Source organism: Somniosus microcephalus, chromosome 10 (genome assembly GCF_052327205.1).
Source record: "Somniosus microcephalus isolate GS21.2 chromosome 10, FLI_Smic_1.0, whole genome shotgun sequence".
Lineage (NCBI taxonomy): Eukaryota > Metazoa > Chordata > Chondrichthyes > Squaliformes > Somniosidae > Somniosus > Somniosus microcephalus.
Genome location: NC_140996.1, coordinates 213,519,163 through 213,532,841, shown reverse-complemented (window position 1 = coordinate 213,532,841; position 13,679 = coordinate 213,519,163). Strand labels below are relative to the sequence as shown.

General features: G+C 49.2%; 1 protein-coding gene across 1 annotated transcript in view; it reads right to left on the bottom strand.

Annotated features, from left to right (window-relative positions):
• The window catches only part of LOC147112079 (SH2 domain-containing protein 1A-like), an 89,728-nt gene extending 80,078 nt beyond the window's left edge, over positions 1–9,650 (bottom strand). The window contains exon 1 of the mRNA XM_085999598.1: positions 9,433–9,650. Within this exon, the coding sequence (XP_085855724.1) occupies positions 9,433–9,566 (134 nt within the window). The 5' untranslated portion in view covers positions 9,567–9,650. The remainder of the gene's footprint in view (positions 1–9,432) is intronic.
• Positions 9,651–13,679: the final 4,029 nt, after the last annotated feature.

The following is a 13,679-nucleotide window of genomic DNA, read 5'->3' as shown; positions in this document are numbered from 1 at the left end:
AACACCACTAAAACAGCTTATCTGGTCATTATCACATTGCTGTTTGTGGAAGCTTTCTGTGTGCAAATTGGCTGCCGCGTTTCCAATATTACAACAATGACTACACTTCAAAAAGTAAATCATTGGCTGTAAAGTGCTTTGGGACGTTCCAAGGTCGTGGAAGGCGCTATGTAAATGCAAGTCTTTCTTTCTTTAAAACCCATGGCGGGTGTTGTGCAGAAAATGTTAGTATTTTGGGATTTCAACAGTTCTCTAATGAAGGAAGACTCCAGGGAACAGAGGTGTGCTGAGAACCAATGATATAATGGCATCAGATGGGAAAACATATTAAAATGTTTTAAAATATTTGTGTAAAGTTAAACACCGTCAACCCCTCTAAGCAGATGAGTGTTTTAGCAACCTGTAAAGTTACTCGCCATCAGTCTCTTTCAGCTTTTCATGAACTTGTTGTGCACTTTACAGCCATTTTCATTTTGTTGAATTGCAACATTTATACATTCCTTTCTGGCGTAGAAACACAAAAGGAAAAGCGGCCCAACCATGGCTAACAAAAGAAATTAAGGATAGTATTAGATCCAAAGAGGAGTCATATAAAGTTGCCAGAAAAAGTAGCAAGCCTGAGGATTGGGAGCAGTTTAGAGTTCAGCAAAAAAGAACCAAGAGTTTGATTAAGAGGGGAAAAATAGAGTATGAGAGTAAACTGCAAGGAACATAAAAGCGGACTGTAAAAGTTTCTACAAGTATGTAAAAAGAAAAAGATTAGTGAAGACAAATATAGGTCCCTTACAGTCAGAAACGGGAGAATTTATAATGGAGAACAAGGAAATGGCAGAGCAATTAAACAAATACTTTGGTTCTGTCTTCACGGAAGAAGACACAAATAACTTCCCAGAAATGCTAAGGAACCAAGGGTCTAGTGAGAAGGAGGAATTAAAGGAAATTAGTATTAGTAAAAAAATAGTGCTGGAGAAATTAATGGGACTGAAAGCCGATAAATCCCCAGGGCCTGATAATCTGCATCCCAGAGTACTAAAAGAGGTGGCTGTGGAAATAGTGGATGCATTGGTTGTCATCTTCCAAAATTCTATAGATTATGGAACAGTTCCTGCAGATTGGAGGGTGGCAAATGTAACCCATTTAAAAAAGGGAGAGCGAAAACAGGGAACTACAGACCGGTTAGCCTAACATCAGTAGTAGGGAAAATGCTAGAGTCTATTATAAAGGATGTGATAACAAGACACTTAGAAAATATCAACGGGATTAGACAAAGTCAACATGGATTTATGAAAGGGAAATCGTGTTTGACAAACCTACTGGAGTTTTTTGAGGATGTAACTGGTAGAATAGATAAGGGAGAACCAGTGGATGTGGCGTATTTGGATTTTCAGAAGGCCTTTGATAAAGTCCCACATAAGAGGTTAGTGTGCAAAATTAAAGCACATGGGATTGGGGGTAATATACTGCCATGGATTGAAAATTGGTTAACAGACAGGAAACCGAGAGTAGGAATAAATGGGTCTTTTCGGGGTGGCAGGCGGTGACTAGTGCGGTACCGCAGGGATCAGTGCTTGGGCCCCAGCTATTCACAATATATATCAATGATTTGGATGAGGAAACCAAATGTAATATTTCCAAGTTTGCTGATGACATGAAATTAGGTGGGATTGTGAGTTGTGAGGAGGATGCAAAGAGGCTTCAAGGCAATTTAGACAAGTTGAGTGAGTGGGCAAATACATGGCAGATGCAGTATAACATGGATAAATGTGAAGTTATCCACTTCAGTAGGAAAAACAGAAAGCCAGAGTATTAGTTAAATGGTGATAGATTGGGAAATGTTGATGTACAAAGGGACCTGGGTGTCCTTGTACACCAGTCACTGAAAGCAAACATGCAGGTGCAGCAAGCAGTTAGGAAGGCAAATGGTGTGTTGGCCTTCATTGCAAGAGGATTTGAGTACAGGAGCAAGGATGTCTTACTACAGTTATACAGGACCTTGATGAGACCACACCTGGAGTACTGCATGCAGTTTTGGTCTCCTTACCTAAGAAAGTATATACTTGCCATAGAGGGAGTGCAGCAAAGGTTCACCAGACTGATTCCTGGGATGGCAGGGCTGTCGTATGAGAAGGGATTGGGTCAACTAGGCCTGTATTCACTAGAGTTTAGAAGAATGAAAGGGGATCTCATTGAAACGTATAAAATTCTGACCGGGCTAGACAGACTGGATGCAGGGAGGATGTTTTCCCTGGCTGGGGGGTCTAGAACGAGAGGTCACAGTCTCGGGATACAGGGTAGGACATTAAGGACTGAGATGGGGAGAAATTTCTTCACTCAGAGGGTGGTGAACCTGTGGAATTCTCTACCATAGTAGGCTGTGGAGGCCAAGTCACTGAATATATTTAAGAAGAAGATAGATAGATTTCTAGACACAAAAGGCATTAAGGGGTATGGGAAGAGAGCGGGAATATGGTATTGAGATAGAGGATCAGCCATGATCATATTGAATGGCGGAGCAGGCTCGAAGGGCCGAATGGCCTACTCCTGCTCCTATTTTCTATGATTCTACGCATGTGTTTGGCATTTCCAGCATTCACTGTTTTATTTTTACCCCAGCAAGCTGATGCTGTTAATGGGAAATTCCTCTTTTGTCTTTTCGCTGGCGCTCTGTAATTGCTTAAAAATGAGATAGGCTGATCTGAAGTTGAACATGTTTTGCACCAGTTCTTGTGTGTAACCTGCAAGAGCTTAGCTGAAGAGGATAGGAATGGAGGCGGTTCACACCTTGCTCTGTCTTCCTCTTGCTCTTGCCTTGTCTTCATTGTCAGGTTTTTTTTAACAACTCACTCTCATTTAGTCCCTCTGCCGCTCAGAATAACACTGAGAACAAAACAATAAAGCCCTCCCCACATTTATCTGCATGCACATTCAACTGACCCACATTAAACCACCAGCTGCGAGCAGAATTGGTGAACAAATTGTGGAAAATGATAAGCTGATAAGAGGCTATAAAATGCAAACCATGGCTCAGCCTGCACTCAAATCTTCAAATGTTGCCGTAGACAACTGTCTAAAAAGTTCACATAGTCGGTGCTGTTCGTATTAATACAGCGAACAGGTTTAAACCATCTGAATGATTCTACCTGAGATCAACAATTGAAATATTTCAAGCTAATTTATAAATCGACAGTATAAACCTTAAACTGAAACACAATACAATGGCACATTTTTGTTTCCTACTGTCTTAGCTATTTTTAAATAGGCAACATGCTATCCTATAATAATTTAAAGTAATAGATCTGCTGTTTTGGTTAACCTTAGCCCAGAGCAAAAACAGCAACATGCTCGAAACAGCAGGCTAGTCAAATAGGTAACGCGGCGATTCTCTGGATCCTGGGTATATTTGCTCAGGAGATCGGTACACAGGGGAGTGGTGCCCGGGGGGGGTGGTGGTGTGGGGAGAGTGGTGCCCAGGGGGAGTGGTGGTGCCCAGAGGGAGTGGTGGTGCGGGGTGAGTGGTGGTGCCCGGGGGGAGTGGTGGTGCCCGGGGGGAGTAGTGGTGCCCGGGGGGAGTGGTGGTGCCCGGGGGGGAGTGGTGGTGCCCAGGGGGAGTGGGGGGGAGTGGTGGTGCCCGGGGGAGTGGTGCCCGGGGAGAGTGGTGGTGCCCGGGGAGAGTGGTGGTGCCCGGGGGGAGTGGTGGTGCCCGGGGGGAGTGGTGGTGCCCAGAGGGAGTGGTGGTGCCCAAGGGAGTGGTGGTGCCCAGGGGGAGTGGCGGTGCCCAGAGGGAGTGGTGATGCGCGGGGAGTGGTGGTGCCCGGGGGGAGTGGTGGTGCCCGGGGGGAGTGGTGGTGCCCGGGGGGAGTGATGGTGCCCGGGGGGAGTGGTGGTGCCCGGGGGGAGTGGTGGTGCCCAGGGGGAGTGGTGGTGCCCGGGGGGAGTGGTGGTGCCCAGAGGGAGTGGTGGTGCGGGGGGAGTGGTGGTGCCCAGGGGGAGTGGTGGTGCCCAGGGGGAGTGGTGGTGCCTGGGGGGAGTGGTGGTGCCCAGAGGGTGTGATGGTGCGGGGGGAGTGGTGGTGCCCGGGGGGAGTGGTGGTGCCCGGGGGGAGTGGTGGTGCCCAGGGGGAGTGGTGGTGCCCGGGGGGAGTGGTGGTGCCCAGAGGGTGTGATGGTGCGGGGGGAGCGGTGGTGCCCGGGGGGAGTGGTAGTGCCCGGGGGGAGTGGTGGTGCCTGGGGGGAGTGGTGGTGCCCAGAGGGAGTGGTGGTGCCCGGGGGGAGTGATGGTGCCCGGGGGGAGTGGTGGTGCCCGGGGGGAGTGGTGGTGCCCAGGGGGAGTGGTGGTGCCCGGGGGGAGTGGTGGTGCCCGGGGGGAGTGGTAGTGCCCGGGGGGAGTGGTGGTGCCCGGGGGGGAGTGGTGGTGCCCGGGAGGAGTGGTGTTTTTCGGGGGGTGTGGTGGTGCCCGGGGGGAGTGGTGGTGCCCGGGGGGAGTGGTGGTGCCCAGAGGGAGTGGTGGTGCGGGGGGAGTGGTGGCGCCCGGGGGGAGTGGTGGTGCCCAGGGGGAGTGGTGGTGCCCAGAGGGAGTGGTGGTGCGGGGGGAGTGGTGGTGCCCGGGGGGAGAGGTGGTGCCCGGGGGGAGAGGTGGTGCCTGGGGGGAGTGGTGGTGCCCAGAGGGTGTGATGGTGCGGGGGGAGTGGTGGTGCCCGGGGGGAGTGGTAGTGCCCGGGGGGAGTGGTGGTGCCTGGGGGGAGTGGTGGTGCCCAGAGGGAGTGGTGGTGCGGGGGGAGTGGTGGTGCCCGGGGGGAGTGGTGGTGCCCGGGGGGAGTGGTGGTGCCCGGGAGGAGTGGTGTTTTTCGGGGGGAGTGATGGTGCCCGGGGGGAGTGGTGGTGCCCAGGGGGAGTGGTGGTGCCCGGGGGAAGTGGTGGTGCCCAGAGGGAGTGGTGGTGCGGGGGGAGTGGTGGTGCCCGGGGGGAGTGGTGGTGCCCGGGGGGAGTGGTGGTGCCCAGAGGGAGTGGTGGTGCGGGGGGAGTGGTGGTGCCCGGGGGGAGAGGTGGTGCCCGGGGGGAGTGGTGGTGCCCGGGGGGAGAGGTGGTGCCCGGGGGGAGTGGTGGTGCCCGGGGGGAGTGGTGGTGCCCGGGAGGAGTGGTGTTTTTCGGGGGGTGTGGTGGTGCCTGGGGGGAGTGGTGGTGCCCGGGGGGGAGTGGTGGTGCCCAGAGGGAGTGGTGGTGCGGGGGGAGTGGTGGTGCCCGGAGGGAGTGGTGGTGCCCAGCGGGAGTGGTGGTGCCCGGGGGGAGTGGTGGTGCCCAGAGGGAGTGGTGGTGCCCGGGGGAGTGGTGGTGCCCAGAGGGAGTGGTGGTGCCCGGGGGGAGTGGTGGTGCCCGGGGGGAGTGGTGGTGCCCAGAGGGAGTGGTGGTGCCCGGGGGAGTGGTGTCCGCTCTGGGAACAGCTCTCTGTAATCAAGCATAGATATTTTGAAAACACGCCTGATCCTAAAAGAGCGATTCTTGGAAGTGCCCCTTACCCATGCCCCCACCTCCAGCCCTCCGCCTACCTCAACCCCTTAGACGAAGATATTTTACGAATTTCTTTATTTAAGGAATGCGCACACCGCGAGCTCAGATCGGTTACGCATTTTGACAATATTAGTTGTGAGTCCTTCCGTTTTGCTGCTCCCGAACTGTCGCTTCTGTGGTTTGTATCTCAACTCTGGTTTTCAGGAGAAGCGGCTAAAACGCCCTTAAACATGTAAAACACTTCATGGGTCCAGATCCGGAGACGCCTTAAATGCCACCTCTGGCGTCACAAGGGTCTCCGGAACATCAAACCGTAAAATTCTCCACTAAAATTAAATCATATTTTAGACAAATCAAATTTTGAGATAAGAAAACTCTCCTCGTTTTTATTCTAAACGTTGTCGCTCTCTGACAGACTGGGAGAAAGCAGAGTTCCCGAGCACCATGTTGTACTCAATGTTTGCACGGGTAACCCTGTGCGTGCATTTCTAGACATGTGCAATATTCGATTAAAAATGTGCGTTTGTTTTACACGATATTAAATTACAACTCCGATGAAGGGAGGGGTGGCGGAGGCTGAGGGAGTAATTCCAGGCACTGAGCAGCAGTGTATATATCCTCGCCCCTGATTGTCAAAAATCTGGTTATAATAAGCAATGCACGCGTGGTGAGCACTCGGCAAGTTGCAAAAACAGCAACATGTTCGAAAGTACCTCCGCCTCCGTTCCTTTCAAAGGGTTTTTTTCCGCCCCCATCTCACCCTGCCACCCACCCCCTGCCCTTTACACTGCTCTGGAGCGCGTTGGGAAAATTAATAGTTTGTGGGACAAAACTGAATCGTCAACCCTGCAGTGTGTAGGGTTCAAGTGCGAAGTAGGGGATGGATGCAAAGATCCGTCTGCTATGCAATTCCCTTCAGGAGGCCCCTCTGAGTCAGAAGGTTGTGGGTTCAAGTCCCCACTCCAGAGACTTGAGCACAAGAATCTAGGCTGACACTCCCAGTGAGGTGCTGAGGGAGCGCTGCACTGTCGGAGGTGCCGTCTTTCGGATGAGGTGTTAAACCGAGGCACCATCTACTCTCTCAGGTGGATGTAAAAGATCCCGTGACACTATTTCGAAGAAGAGCAGGGGAGTTATCCGGTGTCCTGGCCAATATCTATTCTTCAAGAAAAAAAATCTATTCTTCAATTAACATAACTAAAACAGATGATCTGGTCATTATTACATTGCTGTTTGTGGGAGCTTGCTGTGCGCAAATTGGCTGCAGTGTTTCCCACATTACAACAGTGACTACACTTCAAAAAAGTACTTCATTGGCTGTAAAGTGCTTTGGGATGTCCTGAGGTTGTGAAAGGCACTATATAAATGCAAGTCTTTCTTTCTATTAAAGTAAATTGCTGTGGATTTCAAACCAAGTACGGTAGTAAACTTGGTGACAAAATTCAAGAAACAAGACTGAATTACATTTCCTTTAAGGTTCACAGGTTAAACATATAGAACGAGGCTAGTTTAAAGTCAAAATCTCCCCCACAACAAAAATATTCAGTGTGTGTGTGTGTGGCGTATTTCACTAGATTTTAAATCAAAGACTTTCTGCTGATCCCTGTGAAAAGGTCCAAAACAATGAGGAATAGATAAACAGATCAGGTCACATATGAAGAATTTCATTGGGAAAATATATTTGGTTGCGGCAAAATACTTGACGGAATTCCTCGCAGTTTTTCCTGGTATTTTTTTAATCAACCTTTGCTAACGTCTTAAAGCATTTGAGCCCCCCCCTCCCCCCTCTCATATTGTTTTAATTTGCTATGAAGATGATATGCGGGTGTGTATTTTTTTTAAGATACCGCCCCCTGTTCGTCTGTTGAACTCGGAGGCCAGCTGTGAAAATGCAGCTTTCTTATTTTCATTTTCATTAAATTCTCGCTGGACCAGAAATTCCCTGTGGCCATCGAGGGATCCCAAAGGCGAGGAGTAAAATATTGTTACTTTTGGTAACGCAATTTCCCTGCTTGCCTTCAGCGACCTCGTGGTCCAATTTCCACCTCTCCCCTCGGGACTCGGTATATTATAACGCATTTATATCCCACAGAAAGGTTCGCGCGTACTCATGCATTGCTGAGACAACTTGACTCCAGCCAGAATATTCAACCGGTTCTTTTTGCACACAACGATGATGGATGCAAGGCTAAATGTTTCGACTGGTGTACACCAAAACGAAGACGATTTAAATATTTATTGGAGAGAGGGAGAGATGTGATGACCCGCTCCATCTTGTACCTAATTCTGCTCCGCCAAAGTGTGGAATCGATTTTTTATTTAAAAACATTCGCACTGTCCACTTGGTTTTTAACTCCACTTTAAAATAGATTTTAAAAATCATCCCTACACATCAATTTCGTTAATGTTTTCCAAAATCGGAGGAAGGTTCGACCTCGTCATCAATGTAACATTTGCGTTTTACATCGACGGTTACATTTTTGGTTACTAACTTTCCCGTGGTGTCAGTTACGGGTTTGTAAATGAATGTAAAATTAGAACGGAAAAGGAAATTAAAATTGTGAAGAAAGACAGCGCGTTTTTTAAAAAAAAAGTGAAACATATAACTTAAATTCGGCAACGGGTCAGTGGGCGCTCTGTAACAGACAAGATGAAGTGTTAAAGAAAGACTTGAAAGACTTGCATTTATATAGCGCCTTTCATGACCACCCGACGTCTCAAAGCGCTTTACACCCAATTAAGTACTTTTGGAGTGTAGTCACTGTTGTAATGTGAGAAACAGGCAGCCAATCTGCGCACAGCAAGCTCCCACAAACAGCAATGTGATAATGACCAGATCATCTGTTTTAGTGATGTTGATTGAGGGATAAATATTGGCCCCAGGACACCGGGGAGAACTCCCCCTGCTCTTCTTCGAAATAGTGCCCATGGGATCTTTTACATCCACCTGAGAGAGCAGACGGGGCCTCGGTGTAACCTCTCATCCGAAAGAAGGCACCTCGGACAGTGCAGTTGAAGTTATTCCAAATCTCTATCGCAAACCTAGATTAATTGTGTAACCTCCTAATAACCCACTGACCAAAGGTAGATATCATCTATATTTTGCCTAATCGAGGTAGGTGCAGGAAGCATTGCACTTTACACGGGCACATCATAAACACGCTGTTACAGCACTGTGGCTTTCTGAATTGTTTCAGACAAAATCATAACGATTCAATAGACTTCCTCTTTAAAAGAAAATAATCGAATACTGGCGTCAGTGTTCGGCGGGTTGGACTTGATCTTCGATTTAAAATCTATGTTTGTGTCAAATGTCTGAAGTTGGATCCTGCGAAAATGATGTGCCTTTTACTGGGTAAATGATACCTCGCCAAACTGCTAAACTGATCCTTTAATACCCACAGTGTGCATTGAACAGGTTCCGAGACTTGATGCGAGCAAGGGGATTAATTTAGTGACTGTGGTGTGGTTGGGACCGAGTGGCATTGTACGCCGAGTCAATAACACTTCTGAAATTGGCGCTCCCGAGGACACCTCGGCCAGGTTCGACCTCTCCCCGCCGGCCAGAACAGCGACTGTTTACAAACAGGTGGAATCCGCGTGCAGTTCATCCAGTCAATGTAGGACTGGCCTCGGATGTAAACTGCTCCAGGGATAGCCAGTAAAAATAAATAAACCCTCTCAAGAGGGCCAGCTGTATTTTCCTGCCTCGTTGTCCATTCGTTCGATATTTCGTTCCTGTACATGAAGGAGTCAAAACTCAACGCTAAATGCTAAACTACTCCAGTTCATTTGATCCTCGCCACTTTATCTCAAAGTGGTTGAATTGATCAATTCCTTCAAAAAGGCAATTCATATTTATATCTATCTTTAATAAACTCACCACCGCCCCCCTTTCCTTTATCTACCAACTTGTGCCCATACTTACAGCACACACAGGCAATAGATCCCGGGCACGGTCTCGCTGTCTCGGATCAGAAAGCTGCCGTCTTTGCCTGACGATGCCAACAGGTCTTCGGCCTCTGCCCGGCTGATTCTCCCGTGATAGACGGCCAATCTCATGGTTTCTATGATGGGCCCCTGAGCGGCAAGGCTGCTCTCTCGTCTTTGCTTCACTGCATGAGGTTGCGGGGTGGGTGGGTGGAGTTGGAGTATTTTTTGTTGTGTGTAGTGTTTGAAAACCCGCCTGACTTCCTGAGTGATAGCAGTACCACGTAGAGAGAAGTATAGAGACACTTCCCCATTCTGTACGTGGTTCTAGGAAGCTACAGTTCACATGTTTATCTTCTCGCAATCGATTTCAAACATCCGGCTGCTCTACAAATCGACAGGAAACGCACGCATTCCGATAGTTTGCACCTTGTAGCAATGCGCCTCTCTCCAAATGTTTTGTTTAATTCTCACTGTGCAAGCAGCCTAACTTAAAAATGTGATAGCAAAATACTGCTTTTGGGAGTTTGAAACAGATTTGTACTGTAGGCGTTGCAGGAGTTGGGATAATGGGCATCGGCGATGAATTCGAAAGAGCTTATCCACTTAGCCCCACTCCCCTTGCTCTCACCTCCCCCACCCTTCACCCTCTCAAGTATGCCAATATTATTTATTAAAATAATTTGAATAGATTATTGTTGTGGGTTATTGTGTGCAGAAAGCCCCGACCGGATTCAGTGTGCCTCAGCCATAACCTGAACCCCAGCGCCTGGTGATAAGCTACAGCCGCGCAGTTTCTGAATTTGACACAGTTCGCTCTTGAACTGTTAACCCGCTGCTTGAGCGGTGATTGGCTGCGAGTGGAGCTGGCCCAGCCAATTCAGACAGTGATAGAGTGCGAGGACCTCTAGTGGCACAGCCGAGGGGGGGAGAAAACACCCACATTAACCAAACTTGTAATTCTTGTACAAAGCCACGTGTTTCTAGCAAATAGAGTTGATGTATTGAAAATTGAAGGTTCCTTTAAATCATTGGAGGCGCACGCACAATGGGCCGAATTACCGCTTCTGCTATAATGTCTGTAATAGGTGGAGGCGCAAATTAGCATGGTTAATAGAGCCTTGAAAATAAAAGCTTGGTGCTGGGTTTGAGGCCCTGGTCTGCAAACACTCTCTTCCTCAGGCGACCAAAGGCTGCACTGGCACACTGAAGGTGGTGTTGGACTTCGTCATCGACGTCTGCCCTTGTTGACAGTGGGCTCCCGAGGTATGGAAAGTGGTCCATGTTGTCCAAGGCCTCGTCATGGATTTTGATAATCGGGGAGCAGTACTGTGTGGCGGGGGCAGGTTGGGAGAGGACCTTTGTCTTACAGATGTTTAGTGTAAGGCCCAGGCTCTCGTACGCTTTGGTGAAGGTGTTGATGATGGTTTGGAGTTCGACCTCCGAGTGAGCGCAGACGCAAGCGTCGTCTGCATACTGTAATTCGACGACAGAGGATGGGACGACCTTGGATCTGGACTGGAGGCGACGGAGGTTGAACAGTTTCCCGTTTGTTCTGTAGATTAGCTCCACTCCAGCGTGGAGCTTACTGAGGGTGAGATGGAGCATTGCAGCCAGGAAGATCGATTGGCAGGATAGGCGCACCAACGTCAGTGTTCTCGCTCAGGCCAACATCCCCAGCATTGAAGCTTTGACCACGCTCAATCAGCTCCGATGGACGGGTCACATTGTCCGCATGCCCGATACGAGACTCCCAAAACAAGCGCTCTACTCGGAGCTCCGGCACGGCAAGAGAGTTCCAGGTGGGCAGAGGAAATGCTTCAAGGACACCCTCAAAGCCTCCTTGAAAAAGTGCAACATCCTCACCGACACCTGGGAATCCCTGGCCCAAGACTGCACAAATTGGAGGAGAAGCATCCGGGAAGGCGCTGAACACCTCGAGTCTCTTCGCCAGGATCAAGTGGAAGCCAAGCGCAAACAGCGGAAGGAGCGCACGTTAACCCAAGCACCCCACCCACCCGCCAATTCATCCACCGTCTGCCCCACCTGTGACAGAGACTGTAGGTCCCGCATTGGACTCATCAGTCACCTGAGAACTCATTTTTAGTGTGAAAGCAAGTCATCCTCGGTTCCGAGGGACTGCCTAAGAAGAAGAAGAAGAAAATAAAAGTAGTTTAGAAGCAAGGGCTGCCTTTCCTATAGTGGTACTGAAAACTAACAAAATGGGCCCAGTAGGGAACTTCCAGGCTTTTTTTTTATTCGTTCATGGGATGTGGGCATCACTGGCAAGGCCAGCATCTATTGCCCATTCCTAATTGCCCTTGAGAAGGTGGTGGTAAGCCGCCTTCTTGAACTGCTACAGTCCATGGAGGAGAGAGTGTAGAGAGGCGGAGAATTCAGTAAAGGAATTCACTAGCCAATTAAGTCCAACTGAATGAATTTCAGCTTGAACCCTGTAGTGTATGTACCTTTAAGAGCCCCTGTATACTGTAATACCGGTAGTGACCACTCGGGTATATAAGCCTGTATAGCGTCTTGTATCTTTTAGTTCACCTCCAGACTTTGTTCAGTAAACACCTGTTAAACCAACTCCTGCATTCCGTGTCTCCATTAACACACGGATACAACAGTGGCGACGAATTGGAAACGGACTTACCTGCAATTCGGCAGCACCTCAAGGAGATCGATTCCTCAGACGAAGGTCGAAGAAAAAAAAAACTGTGAGTTCACCAGCTAGCCGGGCTGGTGGCAGGTACTGCACTAATCCTTCCTGGGCGGCGGGCTGGGGCTCGATCGGGTGGCTCTGCAGCGGGGCCGAGCAGCGAGTCGGAAGGCGGAGGCAAACAGAGACGGAGGGTGGAGCACTCGGGAGACGGCCGGCGCTGCAAAGCAGGTCGGCGTTCGGACCAAGCAGAGGGAGGGAAAAGTCCCAGAGAGTCCGGCGGGAACAAGTCTCCAACTATTAAAAATATCTGTGTAAATAAAAACCGCGGTGAACATCGTTGTCAGCGGCGGGAAAGTGCGGGAGGCGCCATTTTTTTCTCGGCAGGGAAGAAAGGAAAGCGCGGGAGGCGCCATTTTTGATTTTCAGGATGCCTAAGACTGGCAATATTACTGCTTTCGATAGTGATATAGAGGATTGGACCACATATGTGGAAAGAGTGGAGGTATATTGCACAGCGAATGAAGTAGAGGATGATAAAAAGGCATCGGTACTTCTAAATCTGATGGGCGCAAGGACATATGGGCTGTTATGAAACTTAATCACTCCAGCCAAACCGATGGACAAGAATTTTAAGGAGATTGTTGATACCCTACAGGAGCACTTAAACCCAGCACCGCTGCTGATAGCGGAACGATTCAAATTCTTCAGGAGGAATCAGCACAAGAATGAAAGTAACGCTGATTACCTCACCGAATTAAGAAAGCTGTCAAAGCACTGCCAATTCGGGGCAGGACTGGCAGATTCTCTATGAGGCAAATTCGTCTGCGGTCTCCTAAGTGAAGGAGCACAGAAAAGGCTACTTTCTGAGAAAGATTTGACACTAGACAAGGCTTTCACTGTGGCTGTATCATACGAAGCAGCAGCAAGAGGAGCTGCAGAGATACAGCAAAAGCCACAGGACTTCGGCACCCATGAAATGACACGGGGTTTCGAGAGATGTTATCGCTGCGGCAGATCCACCCATGACCAGAGGGACTGCTGGTTCAAGGACAAAGCATGCAGGCAATGCGGAAAGATGGGACACATCGCACGTGTATGCCGATCTGGAAACAAAAAATCCACTGACAGAAAAAAAATCAATAAGGAAAAGTACAGAAAGGTACAAATGATGACGGACAGTAGCTCCGAAGACCAGAAGAGCGATAGCGACTCCGGAAACAAGAGACTAAGCTGTCTCAAATTACATAATGTAATTGCCAAAGAAGATTACCAGACCATTTGGGTTACCCTCACGATAGCGGGGTCCCCAGTTAAAATGGAGCTAGATACAGGATCAGCTCTGACCGTCATAAGTTGACGGGATTACGAGCGGCTATTTCCGCATATACCTTTGAAAGACACATCCATTATCTTGAAGACATATACGGGGCAGAAAGTATACCCCAGAGGGAAAATAAAGGTGCCTGTTGTATACAACGGCAAGGAAATACAGAAGTTGTATTTATACGTTCTGCAAGGTGGTGGTCCACCTGTTGGGACGTGAATGGATCAGGAAGATATGTTTAGACTGGCACTCCATT